The 17,882-nt window shown below is 50.8% G+C and overlaps 1 protein-coding gene across 5 annotated transcripts in view; it reads right to left on the minus strand.

Moving 5' to 3' along the window:
* Positions 1 to 3,548: 3,548 nt before the first annotated feature.
* The window catches only part of LOC119974787 (E3 ubiquitin-protein ligase CBL-like), a 103,758-nt gene continuing 89,424 nt past the window's right edge, over positions 3,549 to 17,882 (minus strand). For 3 of the 5 annotated variants that reach the window (XM_038814041.1, XM_038814038.1, XM_038814039.1), the window contains 4 exons: positions 16,088 to 16,188; positions 13,155 to 13,328; positions 11,160 to 11,224; positions 3,549 to 4,005 (listed from right to left, as the gene is read on the minus strand). In XM_038814041.1, the coding sequence (XP_038669969.1) occupies positions 3,821 to 4,005; positions 11,160 to 11,224; positions 13,155 to 13,328; positions 16,088 to 16,188 (525 nt within the window). In that variant the 3' untranslated portion in view covers positions 3,549 to 3,820. The remainder of the gene's footprint in view (positions 4,006 to 11,159; positions 11,225 to 13,154; positions 13,329 to 16,087; positions 16,189 to 17,882) is intronic. The other 2 variants (XM_038814037.1, XM_038814040.1) reach the window with 2 other exon arrangements.

The following is a 17,882-nucleotide window of genomic DNA, read 5'->3' on the forward strand; positions in this document are numbered from 1 at the left end:
TCAATGTTACTCGAATGACGCAAGCACAGCTCCACCTGTTGTATATTTTCAGCTTTTGATTTTCCTTGCAGTTACGTAGGGATGACACCAGTTTCGTAATGTGTGACAGGTTTTATTTACAGTTCTTTAAAATATCTCCGCAATCACAAAACATCTACATTCGGGCTTACAGTTCAGATTCCAATCGCTTCTGCGGTGACCGTTTGCTTTGATCTGAGGAATCAGCCGGGTTAAACCAATCAAGCACAGTGAGCATAGATCAGTTACCAGGCGCACACAATCAAACACAGAATAATTGCACACTGCACTGTCACCAGGGCACCAGTGACACAGCAATCTCACCAGGACACATTTACATCCTCGCATTCCACACAATTGAAAAATATGTTGAGGACTGAGCCTCTCGGGCGCCAGCATGTCCCTCGGTAGTGAGTGAGAGCCTAGTTAGCACAGTACACATCGCGTCAGTCTCATAATCTGAAGGTCGTGAGTTTGAGCCTCAGAAGGGGCACTTGTTTTACAAGAAGCTGAATTTGCGGAATCAGCTGGGAAGAATATGATATGTTCGGCAGGTTGGTTCGACGTTGACTGCAACTGGATGCAGTGAAGCTAGAAACAGACGTCTGACACAGGAGATGATCCAACACTGTTTTATTTAACTAGTGGACTGCTGTACATGTTCAGCTGTGGGTTGACACCCTACTAATCTAACTGATGTCCTCTTACTGGCTTGACCAGACTTCCCAGCTACCGCATGGTGATAGTGTTCACTAGCTTGTGCACTCTGACTGTCTCAGTAGCTGGGTCCCGAGAGAGGGAGAGTCTTAATGCCCTGTGGGCTTTATAGTGGTGGTGTCCTGTCTGGTGATTGGTTGTTCTGTGTTGTGTATTCATTGGTCATCCTGTGTGTCAATCACTACCTGTCTGCACCTCATTATATACATGAGTGGATATTATGACAGAATATACAATCGGGTCTGAAACCACCCAAGTAGGGTCATCTTGGAATCTTGTACCCAAGTGGTAAATCTCCTGCTGGATGGCTCAAACCTGACAGCTGTAAATTGGGCAGCATGGTAGCCCAGTGGTTAGCATGGTTGCCTCACAGCTCTAGGGTCCCGGGTTCAATTCCGGGCTCGGGTGACTGTCTGTGTGGAGTTTCCCCGTGTCTGCGTGGGTTTCCTCCGGGTGCTCCGGTTTCCTCCCAGAGGAAGCACAGGTTAGGTGGAATGGCCATGCTAAATTGCCCCTTGGTGTCCAAAGGGTTGGGTGGAGTTGCTGGGTTATGTGGATAGGGTGGAGGCATTGGCTGAAGTAGTGTGCTTTTTCCAAGGGTCGGTGCAGACTCGATGGGCTGAATGGCCTCCTTCTGCATTATAGGGATCCTATGATTCTATAACACTGCTGTTGGGCCCGTGTGCGAGTGTAACATATCTCCCTACACTGCTGAAAAATAAATTATACTGCATGTGCCCCAGGTATTTACAAAGTGCCTGAGATTGTCAATGCAACAGTCCACCCCCAAACTTCTACACGTGCCTTCAACTCTCCCCACACTTCCCCCACACAGACACACCACCGCCCTTCCCCCACACCTCCCCCACCTCTGTACTTCACCCCACCATCATCATGTCTCAGGTACAATGACAGAAGATGCCACCAAGTTCAATGTAAGAGGGAGGAGGTAATCTCACACTCACTCACACTCACATGCTCAAATTCACTTGCACATAAACACTCACACACACGCACTCATGCATGCTCACACACTCACGGATTTGCATACACATATACATTCACACTGATGCACAGCTACACACCGAGAGGCTTGCTAACATTCGCATACAACCACACCCACTCACTCGTAAACACGTTTGCACACACTCACACACACATACATACTTTCACTCACACACACACTCTCTCACACACACTCTCTCACACAGACAGTTATTCCCTCACACACACACAGTCACTCTCTCTCACACACGCACACAGTCATTCACACACACACAGTCACTCTCTCTCACACACACACACAGTCACTCTCTCACACAAATGCAGTCACTCTCTCACACACGCAGTCACTCTCTCACATACACACACAGTCACTCTCTCACACAGTCACTCTCTCACACAAACACACAGTCACTCTCACACACAGTCACTCACTCACACAGTCACTCTCTCACACACACACACAGTTACTCTCTCACACACACAGTCACTCTCACACACAGTCTCTCACACACACACAGTCACTCTCTCACACACACAGTCACAAAAGGCTAAAGCGAGAGGAGACAGAGATCTCTGAGGGTTGTTGGTGCTGGAGGAGGTGACAAAGATAGGGAGGGTTGTAGGTGCTGGAGGAGATTACAGAGATAGGGAGTGTTGTAGGGTCTCGAGGAGGTTATGTAGATAGGAAGAGTAGGGACTGGAAGTGGTTCCAGAGATAGGGCGAGAGAGAGAGAGACTGTGGAGGGATTTGAAAACATGAATGAGAATTTTAACATGACAATGGACTGGGAGCCAATATAATTCAGTGAGCAACAGGAGATGAAAGGAGGTAGGGACTCAGTTCGAGTTGAGACACAGGCAGCCGACTATTGAATGAGGTGGAGGGTACAGAGGAGGCAATGCGCCGAGACCAGGCAGGAATGTGGTGGAATAGTCAAGTCTGGGGCTCACAGAGAGATGGATGGGAGTTACAGTAGCAGATGAGCTGAGGCAGTGAGGGTACCGAGTGATGTAACATGGGTATGAAGGAGGCGGGTCTGTGAAGGAGATTGGGACCCCCTGCGGCTCGGTGAGACGAACAGGGACATCTTCCAATGGGAATATTCCGATCAGCAAAATCAGAATGGGGCGCAAGCATGGTGGGTGAGGGTGGAGCCACCACCAAAGGCTCCAGAATGAATCAATCCATTGGTGTCCAGTTATCACAGAGTCACTGAACAATAGTGCAGAAGAGGCCCTCAGGCCCATTGAGTCTGCACCGACACATGAAAAACACCTGACCTGCCTACCTAATCCTATTTGCCAGCACTTGACCCATGGCCTTGAATGTTAAGACATTCCAAGTGCTCATCCAGGTACTTTTTAAAGGATGTGAGGCAACCCGCCTCTCCCACCCTCCCAGGCAGTGCGTTCCAGACCATCACCACCCTCTGGGTAAAATTGTTTTTCCTCAAATCCCCCCTAAACCTCCCACCCCTCACCTTGAACTTGTGTCCCCTCCTAAATGAAATTTCAACGAAGGGGATCAGCTGCTCCCTATCCACCCTGTCCATGCCCCTCATAATCTTTCTTTTTTATTTGTTCATGGGATGTGGGTGTCGCTGGCTGGGCCAGCATTTATTGCCCATCTCTGAGGGCATTTAAGAGTCAACCACATTGTTGTGGATTGGGAGTCACATGTAGGCCACACCAGATAAGGACGACAGATTTTCTTCCCGAAAGGAACTAAGTGAACCAGATGGGTTTTTACAACAATCAACAATGGTTTCATGGTCATTCTTTTAGAGTTTTAATTCCAGATTTGTTTTTATTGAATTCAAATTTCACCAGTTTCCAAGGCAGGAATCGAACCCAGCTCCCCAGAGCATGACTCTGGGTCTCTGGATTACTAGCCCAGCAACAATACCTCTACCTCCCCGAGCACACCTCTCTCTTTCTTCCCTCCTCTCTCTCAGAAGCAGGTGTTATCATTCAGGAGTGCCGAGAGCAGGGGTGGTGGTGGAGGGGCGGGAGGAAGGGGAGGGGGGTGGTGCCTGACCGCCTCATCCCTCGCTTCCCTCCCTACCCCTTCCCCCAAACCTCAACTCTGGTTTGCGAGGTTAGAGCTGTAGATAAATTCATTCAGAATGGTCCGTGCGATCTCCAGGTTGTTCCGAGCGATGCCCAGAGCCTTGTGGATGTCCTGCAGCTTATACCCCTCGCGGAGTAGGGTCACCATGGCGTTTGGATCACTGGCTGGCAGATCCGGGGAGGTGGTCTCGTAATCTAAGGGCAAAAAAATACACAGGCTCTTACAAGACCTACAAACGGCCTTTCGGCCCATCTGCCCCATGCTAATCTTCATGCTCGACTTGAGTCTTCGTCCACTACTCACTTAATCCCACCCCACCACCACACTTTTCCATTTCTTTCTCCCTCATGTTTATCCAGCACCCCTCCCTGCCCCCTCATCTGCATTTAAATGTATCAACACGTGACGGAACAGAATCCAAGACGGCATATTTTAATAAAAATGTATCCTCATTATCATTACTTAAATTTAAGCTGTGCCTTTTGAGTCTCAAAGGCCGTTAAGAAGGCTAGCCCTCTGCCTGTGAATTATCATCTCCGAGTAACCAGAACAAAAGGAGCCAGTTTGCAGTTTCAGAAAAGTTGCAACACATTATATCTGAGGAGCTCCTAACAGACTCCCAGGGACTGCACAGTCCAACTTCAAAGGGAGCTACAGAAAGGCCACATTGTGTTTGATGAAGCAGGGCTGCCAGTGGAGTAAGGGGGCCTACGAAGACAATGACCAGACCCCTCAACAAACAACGAACAGGCTATGCGGAAGGAGCTCTGGCCAAGCCGAATAAATTATTCCCATCTACCCCGCCCTCGCTGAAGGTTCTGCACCATCATCTACAAACTGATTCATCTCCATTTGCCTATTTCACATCGTGAAGCCAACAGCACTAGAAAAGCAAATTTTACACCACAGGTTCTCAGCCCGTCCACCTCCGCGAAGAAATCACTTGTGGGACTTTGATTCTGGACCAATTATGCAGGAAGCAAAATTGATTGTCTCTGTGGCCACTGTATGTAAAACCTTCTTTCCTCCTTCTCCCTCTTTAGTGTGTGTGGCCAGGGCAGGGGGAGGGAGGCGGGGCGGCATCACTGCGGATCCTCCATCTTCTGTTTTTTCAATGGGTGTAATAAACTAACCCTTTGAGCTCATCCTATTTCGAGTTTGCGGTGGGGTGGGGTTTTAAGAGGAATAGGATCACACCAAAACCGAGGGATTGGTAAATACTGTGAACAGTTTTGGTCCCCTTACCTAAGGGAGTATATACCTGCATTGGAGGCAGTCCAGAGAAGGTTCACAAGGTTGATCCTGGGTATGGAGGGATTATCTTATGAGGAGAGGGTGAGTAGGTTTGGCCGATACTCATTGGAGTTTAGAAGAATGAGAGGCGACCTTACTGAGGCATACGGGATTCTCAGGGGGCTTGACAGGGTAGATGCTGAGAGGATGTTTCCTCGTGTGAAGAGTCTAAGACCAGAGGGCATAATCTCAGAGTAAGGGGGTCGCCCATTTCAGACAGAGATGGGGAGGAAGTTATTCTCTCAGAGGGTCGTGAATTTGTGGCATTCTTTAGCACAGAGAGCTGTAGAGGTTGGGTCGTTAAGTATGTTCAAAGCTGAGATAGACAGATTTTTAATCAGTAATGGAATCAAGGGTTATGAGGATAAGATGGGAAAGTGGAGTTGAGGATTATCACATCAGATCAGTCATGATCTCATTAAATGATGGAACAAAGTAGATGGGCCGAATGGCCATCTTCTGCTCCTACGGCTTATGGCCTTATGAACAATGCACCTCCGCTTATTAAAATGGAAACAATCAAAAGTGGTTAGCACTGTGGCTTCACAGTGCCAGGATCCCAGGTTCGATTCCCCGCTGGGTCACTCTGTGCGGAGTCTGCACGTTCTCCCTGTGTCTGCATGGGTTTTCTCCGGGTGCTCCGGTTTCCTCCCACAGTCCAAAGACGTGCAGGTTAGATGGATTGGCAATGCTAAATTGCCCTTAGTGTTCAAACAAAAAGGTTAGGAGGGGTTATTGGGTTACGGGGATAGGATGGAAGTGTGGGTTTAAGTAGGTCGGTGCAAACTCGTTGGGCTGAATGCCCTCCTTCTGCACTGTATGTTCTATGTAAAACTTTTTTGTTTGTGGATGAACGGCGAGCTAAGCAATTAGTGCTCATAGAATCCCAATGCAGAAGGAGGCCATTCAGCCCATCAAGTCAGCACCGACCCCAGAAATGCCTCCATCCGTGACCACCCTGCCCTATCCCTATAATCCCGTAGTCTAACCTGCACATCCCATGACACTTTGGGCAGTACGGTAGCATTGTGGATAGCACAATTGCTTAACAGCTCCAGGGTCCCAGGTTCAATTCCGGCTTGGGTCACTGTCTGTGCGGAGTCTGCACATCCTCCCCGTGTGTGCGTGGGTTTCCTCCGGGTGCTCCGGTTTCCTCCCACAGTCCAAAGATGTGCAAGTTAGGTGGATTGGCCATAATAAATTGTCCTTAGTGTCCAAAATTGCCCTTAGTGTTGGGTGGGTTACTGGGTTATGGGGATAGGGTGGAGGTGTTGACCTTGGGTAGGGTGCTCTTTCCAAGAGCCGGTGCAGACTCGATGGGCCGAATGGCCTCATTCTGCACTGTAAATTCTATGATTTCTAAGGGGCAATTTAAAATGGCCAATCCACCCAACCAGCACATCTTTGGACCGTGGGATGATGAAGCATACCCGAGAGTTGAGTGATTCTTCTGGATTCATTCCCGCTATCGGGGACAATTGTTCATGGCCAATCCACCTTGTCCGCACAACTTTGGACTGTGGGAGGAAACCGGAGCACCCAGAGGAAACCCACGCATACACGGGGAGAAAGTGCAAACTCCACACAGCCAGTCACTGACGGTCGGAATCGAACCCTGGTGCCTGGCACTGTGAGGCAGCAGTGCTAACCACTGTGCCATCCTGTTCTAGGCCCCCCTTCCTCCCCATCACAAGTGGAAACATCTTCTCTCCATCGATCTTAGCGAAACCTTTCAGAATTGTAAAGACATGACTCAGCTCAACCCACAGTGCATCTGAGTCTGTTGAATCTTCCCTGATCTATTTAGCCTCTCAGTACTGGGACTATCCTGGGGAAGCTCATTTTTGCACCTTTGCCACGTCAATATATCAGCACTGTCCAACTGACGGCCTGCGGTCGCATTGGGGTCTGCCAAGACCCTCCATGTTCACCCACTCCCCCCCCCCCCCCCCACCCCCCACCTCACCCCACTGTTCAAAACACCAGTTATGCAGGGAAGAAGTGAAATGTTTCACAAGAGACTAGTGAGCCTATCAGCAGCAAATGAAAGAGAGAAACAGTTTCTGATTGGAGGAGCGGTGAATACCAGTGGCGGTGACTGTGCTCAGGGCAGTCTGGAAAGGAAAGTTGTGCATCTCCGGGCAGTGGGACGGGTGGAGAGGTGCAGTGGGGTCTGCGGTGGGGGGTAGGACTCTGTGAATGAATGTGAATGAGTGAGTGTGTGTGGGAGATTAGGTGTGTGTATGATTGAGTGAGTGTGTGTATATCTGTGTGTGGGAGAGATTGAGTAAGTATGTTTGTGTCAGTGTGGGTGTGGGGAGAAGATTAAGTGTGTGTGTGTGTATCTGTGAGCATGTCTGGGGGGGGAGCTTGAGTAAGTGTGTGTGTATGTGTGTATCTGTTTGTTTGGAGGGGTTTAGTAAGTGTACGTGTATCTATGTGTGTGCGTGGGGGGTGAGATTGAATGAGAGAATGAATATCTGTGTGTGTGTGGGGGCACGAAGATTGAATAAGTGTGTGTGTATCTATGTGTGTGTGAGTGTGCGTGTGTGTGGGGGTGGGGGAGATTGAGTGCATGCGTGTGAGCGGGAGAGAGATTGAGTGAGTGTGTATATATCTGTGTGTTTGTGTCTGTGTGGTTGAGATTGAGTAACTGTGTTTTTGGGAGTGTGGGCAGGAGATTAAGTGAGTGTGTGTATCTGTACGTGTGTGCGTTGTGTTTGGGGAGATTGAGTGTGTATATCTGTGTGGAGGGGAGACCGTGTAAGTGTGTGTATCCATACGAGGGAGGAGATTGATTAAGAGTGTGTGTAGTGAGTGTGTGTCTGTGAGGTGGAGATTAAGTGAATGTGTGTATGTCTGTATGCATGCATGAGTATGGGGAGGTTGAGCGAACGTATGCGTGTATTTGTGTGTGCACGGGTATCTGTGTGTGTGTGTGCGCGTGTACGGGGTGAGAATGAGTGTGTGTATCTGTGTGTGTTCGGGTATCTGTGTGTGTGCGCATGTGTTGGAGGAGATTGAATAAGTGTGTGTATATCTGTGTGTGGAGGGGAGATTGTGTCAGTGTGTGTATCCATGTGTGTGCGTGTGTGGGAGGAGATTGAGTAAGAGTGTGAGTGTTGTCATAATATAGACACAAGTATATGATGGTGCACAGACAGGCATTGATTGACACACAGGATGACCAATTAACACACAGAACACAGCAGCCAATCACCAGACAGGACACGGCCACTATAAAGCCAGAGGGCACTGGTTTTCCCGCTCTCTTGGGATCCAGCCTCTGAGACAGAAACAAACATCCACCATCTTGGTAGCAAGATAATCTGGTCAGGCTAGCCTCAGGTCTCCAGTCAACTCAGCATAGTGTCAACCCACAGTTCAAGTATGTTTAACAGTTGGTAGTTCAATAAAATAGAGTTGCATTTCTACAAGTGTTGGAGGCCTGTCTCTCTCACTGCTGCAGTAAACGCAGTCCTCGTAGACCCAGTTTACCCAACATATCAAGTGTGTGAGTTGGAGATTAAATGTGTATATCTGTGAGTGTGCGTGTGTGGGGGGAGATTGAGTGAATGTGTGTGTGTAAATCTGTGTGTTTTCGTGTGTGGGGGTGAGATTGAGTGAGTGTGTGTATACCTGTGTGTGTTCATGTGTGGGGGGAGTTTGGGTAAATGTGTGTGTATACCTGTGTGTATGTGTGTGTGGGTGGAGATTAAGTAAGGTGTGTGTGTATTTGTATGTGTGCTTGTGTGGGGGCGATTGAATAAGTGTGTGCATATCTGTGTGTGTGCGTATGTGGGGGTGAGATTGAGTGAGTGTGTGTGTTTGTGAGAGATTGAGAGAGTGAGTGTGCATACATCTGTGTGTGTGCATGTGCGGGGGGGAGTTTGAGTAAGTGTGTGAGTGTACATGTGTGGGGGGCAGATCAAGTGAGTGTGTGTGTGAGTGTACGTGTGTGGGGGGCAGATCAAGTGAGTGTGTGTGTGAGTGTGTGTGTGTGGGTTGGAGATTGAGTGAATGTGTGTGTATATGTGTGTGTGAGAGTGTATATATCTGTGTGTGTGGGGGGAGGAGATTGAATAAGTAGATGTGTATCTGTGCGTGTGGTGGGGGGAAATTGAGTAAGTGGGTGTGTGTGCATGTGAGTATGCATGTGTGTGGGTACATTAAATGAGTGTGTGTATCTGTAGGGGGAGATTGAGTGTGTGTATATCTGTGTATGTTTGTATCTGGGGGGGTTGAGTAAGAGTGTGTGCATGTGTTGGAGGAGATTGAGTGTGTGTGTATATCTGTGTATGTGCATGTGTGGGGATGAGTTTGAGTGAGTATGTGTTTGTGTTGGGGGGGGCAGATTCAGTGAGTGTGTGTATATCTGTATGTGCGTGTGTGGGGGTGAGATTGAGTGAGTATGCGTGTATCTGTGTGTGGGTGTGTGTGTAGGGTGATGATTGAGTAAGTGTTGGCTTATCTGTGGGTGGATGTGGGGGGGGGATGATTGAGTGTTTGTGTATCTGTGTGTGCATGTGTGGGGGGGCAGATTGAGTAAGTGTCTGTGTATCTGTGTGTGTGTATGTGGGGGGGGGCTGATTGGGTAAGTGTCTGTGTATCTGTGTGTGTGTATGTGGGGGGGGGGGCTGATTGAGTAAGTGTCTGTGTATCTGTGTGTGTGTATGTGTGGGGGGGGAAGATTGAGTAAGTTTCTGTGTATCTGTGTGTGTGTAAGTGGGGGGGGCTGATTGAGTAAGTTTCTGTGCATCTGTGTGTGTGTATGTGGGGGGGGCTGATTGAGTAAGTGTCTGTGTATCTGTGTGTGTGCATGTGTGGGGGGGCAGATTGAGTAAGTGTCTGTGTATCTGTGTGTGTGTATGTGGGGGGGGGGGGCTGATTGAGTAAGTGTCTGTGTATCTGTGTGTGTGTATGTGGGGGGGGCTGATTGAGTAAGTGTCTGTGCATCTGTGTGTGTGTATGTGGGGGGGGGGGGCTGATTGAGTAAGTGTCTGTGTATCTGTGTGTGTGTATGTGTGGGGGGGGAAGATTGAGTAAGTTTCTGTGTATCTGTGTGTGTGTAAGTGGGGGGGGCTGATTGAGTAAGTGTCTGTGCATCTGTGTGTGTGTATGTGGGGGGGGCTGATTGAGTAAGTGTCTGTGTATCTGTGTGTGTGCATGTGTGGGGGGGCAGATTGAGTAAGTGTCTGTGTATCTGTGTGTGTGTATGTGGGGGGGGGGGGGCTGATTGAGTAAGTGTCTGTGTATCTGTGTGTGTATGTGGGGGGGCTGATTGAGTAAGTGTCAGTGTATCTGTGTGTGTGCATGTGTGGGGGGGGCTGATTGAGCTGTGTGGTGTTTACTCTGCAGGGTCGGTTTAAATTTGTTGGCGGGCAAGGTCCTGGCGAATCATTTGGGACCATCATTTGCGGCGTGATGCCCATGGGGCCTTGTTAAGTGTACTAATTAATGTGGCAGCACGCCCGGCGCAGTAGTTAGCATTGCTGCCTCACGGCGCTGAGGTCCCAGGTTCGATCCCGGCTCTGGGTCACTGTCCGTGTGGAGTTTGCACATTCTCCCCGTGTTTACGTGGATTTCGCCCTCACAACCCAAAAGGTGTGCAGGGTAGATGGATTAGCCACGCAAAATTGCCCCTTAATTGGAAAAAATGAATTGGGTACTCTAAACTTATTTTTAAAAAGTGCACTAATTAACGTTTGATACCAATGACAGCCTGGCTGGGTTGAGCGTCATGAAACTTGCGGCAGCTCCCGCTCGCTACCACACTTGGAAACATTTGCATTAAATCGTGCCTGTTATCTCTGTCTCTCTCTCAGACCCTGCTGGACTTATCCAGCATTTTCTGTTTTTATTTCAAATTCCAGACATCTGTCGTATTTTGCTTTTATACAACCTCCTTGCTCTTGCTTTCCATTAATAACGAGAGAGAAAGATAGATCACAGCAAACTGCTGAGAGACACTTGCTGAATGTCTTGGCTGGTCCCGTTCCCTGACGCTGATATTAATGTCCCCCCACTACCACCACTTCATGGTGCGGACACTAACCTGTTGGGGTCCTGGGCCTCTGGATGGTCTGCGATTCCTCGACTGGCTGCTCACTTTGCATCACCCTATGAACAGCAGGGAGACTCTGTTAGACACGGAGGGGGAGTGTCGCATGAGGAAAGTGGAGGGTTTGCTGGATACCCTGTACACCCCCATGCAACCCTCCTGCAGTCCCCTTCCAGAGAGTACAATCAGCACTGCTAATCCACTTGGAAGTGCCTTGAACAGTCTACCCTATTCCTTGTCCTTTGCCAGCCTCTCACTGCCCTCTGCCATCACCTATCACCCTTCACCCTTCTGCCTCCATCTCCCCCGTTCCCTGCACTTTCCCTCCTTTACTCTCCCCTCCACTCTCTTTTCTCCTCATCCTTGCCTCCACTCTCCCCTTCCCCACCCTCCATTCCCAATTCCACTCCCCCCTTCCCTTTCTCCATTGCCCCTTCCCTCCCCCCACCTGTCACCCATATCCTTTCCATCCCCTCCCCTTCCCTCCAGCAAACCCTCCTTCCATTCCCCCACTCCCCATCCACCCCCTCTCTTCCCCTCCCCTTCACACTCCCTCTCTCCTCTCCCTCCCCCTCTCCCCGATGGGTGCAGTGGGGGATTTGGAGATGACGGTCAGGGAATTAACTCTCTCGGAACAGGCCAGCCCGAGATTGCCACCCAGCCGGAGGGTGTGGGGGTTGGGGGGGGGGAGGAGAGAGAGAGTATACTTTACCTCATTGTAGCCAGTCTGGGAGCAGATCTGGGAGGTGGGGGGGTGGAGGGTAAGAACATACCTTCCTGTACCGTGTGTGGGGGGCAGATAGGGAGAATTGTTCTTAATCTACAACGCTCTCTCCATCCTCTGATATATCATAGAATTTACAATGCAGAAGGAGGCCATTCGGCCCATCGAGTCTGCACCGGCTCTTGGAAAGAGCACCCTACCCAAGGTCAACACCTCCACCCTATCCCCATAACCCAGTAACACCACCCAACACTAAGGGCAATTTTGGATGCTAAGGGCAATTTATCATGGCCAATCCACCTAACCTGCACATCTTTGGACTGTGGGAGGAAACCGGAGCACCCGGAGGAAACCCACGCACACACGGGGAGGATGTGCAGACTCCGCACAGACAGTGACCCAAGCCGGAATTGTACCTGGGACCCTGGAGCTGTGAAGCATTTGTGCTATCCCCTACTGTGCTGTCCCTTGATATATAATGTGATTGGGGGGCTGGGGGGCATGGGGGAAGGGTGATGGGGCAGGTAGAATACCACAGACCTCAAGACGCAGCAATTCTCCATTTGTTTCATCATCTGGTCAGGATCCATCCCTGGGATCCTGATGGAAAAGGTATCGGACAGGGAGAGTTGGTCCCAGGGGGATGAGAGACTTCAGTCAATGTTGGGAGAGACTGAGAGAAACTGGGATTGTTCTCCTCGGAACAGAGAATGTTCAGGGTGGGGTAGAATCGAGGCCATTCAAAATGCTGAGGTGGAGGGTTTGGATATCGTAAGTTAGGAGAAAGTGTTTCCACTTGGCAGGGGGGTGGGTAACCAGACAGATACAGATTGAAGAGATTCGGCAGAAGAACTGAAGGGGAGGATTAGGAGAATAATTTTTATACAGTGAGTTGTTGTGGGTCTGGAAGGTGCTGCCTGAAGGAGCGGAAGAAGCAGATTCAACAGGAACTTTCAATAGGGAGGAATTGGAGAACTACTGGAAGGGGAGAAATTTGCTGGAACGATGATGGAGAAGGGTTGGAGGGGGGATAAACTGGAGAGATCTTTCAAAGAGACAGCACAGGGGACGATAGGGTGAATGGCCTTGTCTGCCTCTATGATCTCTGTATATGAAATGGTAGTTGATGTTGTCGGAGTTCATTGGGGATTGGTTCAAATCCTGGTTTGCCTTTGAGTTTTGAGTAAATCGATCTCCTGGTTTGCTCCCATCAGGCTGCCATACATTTCAGCTCAAACACTCAGTGACGAAAGTCAAACAGTTACCATGGCGCCCAGCCAGTGGGGGGCGGATGGGTGACAGCGAGAGACACGAAGGGGGGCCGGGAGCGAACGGTACTCAAGGTCACCACGGGGTCATCATCGTCATATTCCTCATCCTCGTCGTCCTCCTCGCTGCTCGACCACTCCTCAAAGGTGAAGGGTGTTCTGGGATAGGTTCTGATGGACGCCAGACAACGAGAACGGGACAGGATGGGGGATGGAGATGAAGGGGGGGAGGGGGGGAAACACATTGACACAGAGAGAGAAAGAGGGATAAGGAGAGAGAGGGGGGCATGACAAGAGACAGGGAGAGAGAGAGACATGGGGACACAGAGAGAAAGAGGATCATTGGGACATGGAGAGTGAGAGAGAGCGACATGGGGAGAGAGACAAAGACATAGAGATAGATGAAGGAAAGCATGGAGGGACGGAGAGAGAGAGAGACAGGGACGTGCAGAAAGAGGACACAGACAGGAAGGAAGGAGATAGGTGTGGGCATGAGTGAGTGAGAGAGCAAGGGAGAAATGGAGAGGACAAGAAAGACAGAGAGAAACAGAGAACACAGACCCCCCACACACAAACACACAAAGGTACATACACACAGATACAGGTACAGGGTGAGAAAATGATCAATATTATTCTGACCAGAGCGGTGCAGCTCCACATAGACAGTTGACAGCATTTAGTAAGTTGTTGCGAGCTCACAGGAGGTGAGGGGTTTCTGGGTGGTGGATGTGGTGAGCTCAGCTGTGAGGTGAAAATCACAGAGCTGGCAGGAATAGACGGGCAGTTATTTAATTTGGTGTCTAACTGAGACACAAGGATCGGAGAGATGCCAGGCTCCAGGAAAGGCCCAAGGCCCTACACACACAGGGGAGGCCCCAGGCCCCGGGGAAGGCACCAGGAGCGATCCCAGGTCCAATACACAAAGCAGGGGAGGCCCAAGAATACAGGCCCAGGCTCCAGGAGGGATCTTCGGCCCAACATGCAGAGGGGAGACCTCGGTGAAGGTCCCAAGGCTCCAATTGCTAGAGACTCCAAGCTCCAAGCCCCGGGCCCATCACACGGAGCAGGGGAGTGATGGCTCCAGGATAAGCCTCAGACTCCAGGAGATGATCCCAGTTCCCAACTACAGAGCAGGGCGGGCCCCGGCCTCGCACATCCAGGCCCGGGTTCGCAGATCCTGGATCTGGTGCTAGTGGATCTGTGACTGGCCTCGCATCCCAGGATTACAGGGAGGAGTTGGCAAGAAATGCAGGCAGAAATTCTGCTTACAAAGCTATTCCTATTGGACAGAGCAATACCACAATCGACGTGGATTGAGGAATGGAGTGTCGTAGATCACAGGGCTCGATAACATCTGTGACTATCACAGCCCAGCCACACAGTCCCTAACCCTGAACCTTGAGCCCACCAGCAGCATCCCCTCAAAAAGGGGAATCAACACCCAGTCCCCTTAATCAGGACCGCCTTGAAAGAGAAGCACCCATTTTCTCAGAGAGAGGGGGAGAAAGGGGGAGGGGTTTGCAGGAGGGTGAGAGAGTAATGAAAGAGACAGGAGAGAGTTGGGGGAAAGGGGCAGGAAAGGGAAAGGGGACAGATTAGTCGAAAGAAGGGAGCAGGAGAGAGAAAGGTGCAGGTGAGGGAGCAAGGGCTCAAGGAGAGAGAGAGGAAGACGGGGTTGGGAGAAAGAAGGGGAGAGAAGGATGGGGGAGAGAGGGATGGGGAGAGGAGGATGCATGGGGGGAGAGAGAGAGACGGGGGAAAGCGAGGTGAGAGCGAGGAGGGAGAAGAAGGGACAAAGGTTGAGGAGGAGAAATAGATGGGGGGAAAGGGGGACAGAGAGAGAGGGCAGAGAGTTGGGGAGAAAGAGAGGGGGAGTGGGAAGGGGGTGTTGTAAACCACTGTATTATATTGTACTATTGTATTGTTACATGCCTGGGTTTGTCCCTGCTGGCTCTGAACCACTGTAGTATATATTAAGTGTATTGTGGTAAACTGCCACTGTATTATAAGTAATGTGGTAAACTACTGCCTGCTGACTCCGCCTCCCTCGGGCTCGGTATAAAGGTGGCTAGTCTCCGCCGCTGCCTCAGTTCGGGATCTGAGGCTAGGAGGCCTTCCGCTTAGTGTATTAAAGCCTCAGTTACGTTCACCACTCGTCGTGTGTTCACTGATGGCAGATCAGGGGGAGATAGAGAGAGGAGGGAGAGAGAGGGGGAGGGGCAGATAGGGGGAGGGGCAGAGAAGGGGGAGAGAGTGGAGAGAGTGGGACGAGAAAGGGAGGGAGGGGGAGAGAGGGATGGGAGAGAGGGAGGGGAGAGAGGGGGAAGAGAGGGAGGGGCAGAGAGGGAGGAGGCAGAGCAGGAGGGGGACGTGGGAGAAGGGGAGAAGGAGAGAAGAGAGGGAGAGAAGGGGAGAGAGATTGGTAGAGAAAGGGAGGGAGGAGAGGGAGGGAGAGAGGCGAGGGAGAGAGGGGAGGGAGAGAGGAGAGGAAGTGTGAGGAGGGAGGGGGTAGACAGAGGAGGGGAGAGAAGGGGAAGAGAGAGAAAAGGGATAGAAAGAGGAGGAGAAAGAGTGGGACAGAAGAGGAGAGAGAGAGGGAGAACAAGAGGAAAGGAGAGGGGGCAGAGAGAGGGAGGGAGAGGCATGGTTGTAGGGATATGAGATAAGGTCACAGAGAGATGAAGCTGTCAGCAGAGGGAGTGTGTAGGGTGGGGGGGGGGTGGAAGGAGAGAAGAGAGAATTAAGAGAGAGAGACAGTGAGAGGCAGAGAGAGGGGGGGAGTGGTTTTGGGTGAAGGGTTCATTTTTGGTGTTTTGGGGGGTGCTGTTATCTGGGGGAGTAATTGACAGGGATGGGGGAAGGGTAGCGAGCAGCCAAAAGGGGGAGGAGAGGAGGGGTTATAAAGTGTTAGGGGAGTGGGGGCCACTTACTGCGTTGTAGGTCCTGAGCCACTTGGGTGACTGCTTGTCGGGGTCGCAAGGGGCAGTGGAACCGGGTACTTGGTGTCCACTACGATCCCATTGATTGTTCCCTGGACAAAGAGAGAGAAGGTCAAAGTTCAGACAGACTGGAGGCAGGAAAGTTAATACCCTCCTCGTCTGCACCCAAGAGCCACCTTCATCCCAAACACAACACACATATACTCACTGCTCTGGGCTCCCTGCCTTACTGACAATCATGGCCACTATTGAGGCAGTGAGCTAGCTATCCAACTGGGTGAGGAATCGCTCATTCCACACTGAACGTCCACACACACGCAGGAAATGGTGATTATTCCAGGAGTTTGCTGCCATCTCTTGCGCATTCCATTATCACTACCTCTTCCTCTTCCATATTGTAACAATAAAACCTGTCACCAACTCAGGAGGTTGTAAAGCTCTCCATTAGTACTGAGCTTCTGACACTGCAGCGCTCTATCAGTACTGACCCTCTGACAGTGCAGCACTCTCTAAATAGTGACCTTCTGACAGTGCACCACTCCCTCAGTACTGACCCTCTGACAGTGCAGCGTTCCCTCAGTACTGACCCTCTGACAGTGCAGCAGTCCCTCAGTACTGACTCTGACAGTGCAGCACTCCCTCAGTACTGACCCTCTGAGAGTGCAGCACTCCCTCAGCACTGACCCTCTGACAGTGCAGCACTCCCTCAGTACTGACCCTCTGACGGTGCAGCACTCCCTCAGTACTGACCCTCTGACAGTGCAGCACTCTCTCAGTACTGACCCTCTGACAGTGCAGCACCACCTCCGTACTGACCCTCTGACAGTGCAGCACTCCCTCAGTACTGACCCTCTCTGACAGTGCAGCACTCACTCAGTACTGACCCTTTGACAGTGCAGCACTCCCTCAGTACTGACCCTCTGGCAGTGCAGCACTCCCTCAGTACTGACCCTCTCTGACAGTGCAGCACTTCCTCAGTACTGACCCTCTGACATGCAGCACTCCCTCAGTACTGACCCTCTGACAGTGCAGCACTTCCTCAGTACTGACCCTCTCTGACAGTGCAGCACTTCCTCAGTACTGACCCTCTGACATGCAGCACTCACTCAGTACTGATCTTTTGACACTGCAGCTCTACCTCAGTACTGACCCTCTCTGACAGTGCAGCACTCCCTCAGTACTGACCCTCTCTGACAGTGCAGCACTCACTCAGTACTGACCCTTTGACAGTGCAGCACTCCCTCAGTACTGACCCTCTGACAGTGCAGCTCTCCCTCAGTACTGATTCTCTGTTGTCTTTACATGAAGCCGCTTCCATCTGCTCCCATGCCGACCCCTCCCCCACTAGCCACTTCCTAATCATGGCTCTATTAGCCGCCCAGTAGTAATTACAGAAGTTCGGCAGCGCTAACCCACCCTCCCCCCAACTGCGTTCCAGCAACACTTTCTTCACTCGCGTGGTTTTACCCGCCCACACAAAGCCCAAAATAACCTAATTCACCCGCTTGAAAAGACTTTTCGGTGAAGATGGGGAGGCAAACAGAAATCTGGGGAGAACCGTCATTTTCACGGTCTGTACCCTCCCCGCCAGTGATAGCGGGAGCATGTCCCATCTCTTAAAGTCCCCTTTCGTTTGTTCTGTCAACCGGGATAGGTTTAACTTCTGCAGTACCTCCCATTCCCGGGTCACCTGGATTCCCAGATATCGAAAGCTCTTCCCTACCATTGTGAGCGGCAGCTCTCCCAGTCTCTTCTCCTGTCCTCATGACTGGATTGTGAACATCTT

Source organism: Scyliorhinus canicula, chromosome 12 (assembly GCF_902713615.1).
Source record: "Scyliorhinus canicula chromosome 12, sScyCan1.1, whole genome shotgun sequence".
Classification (NCBI taxonomy): Eukaryota; Metazoa; Chordata; class Chondrichthyes; order Carcharhiniformes; family Scyliorhinidae; genus Scyliorhinus; species Scyliorhinus canicula.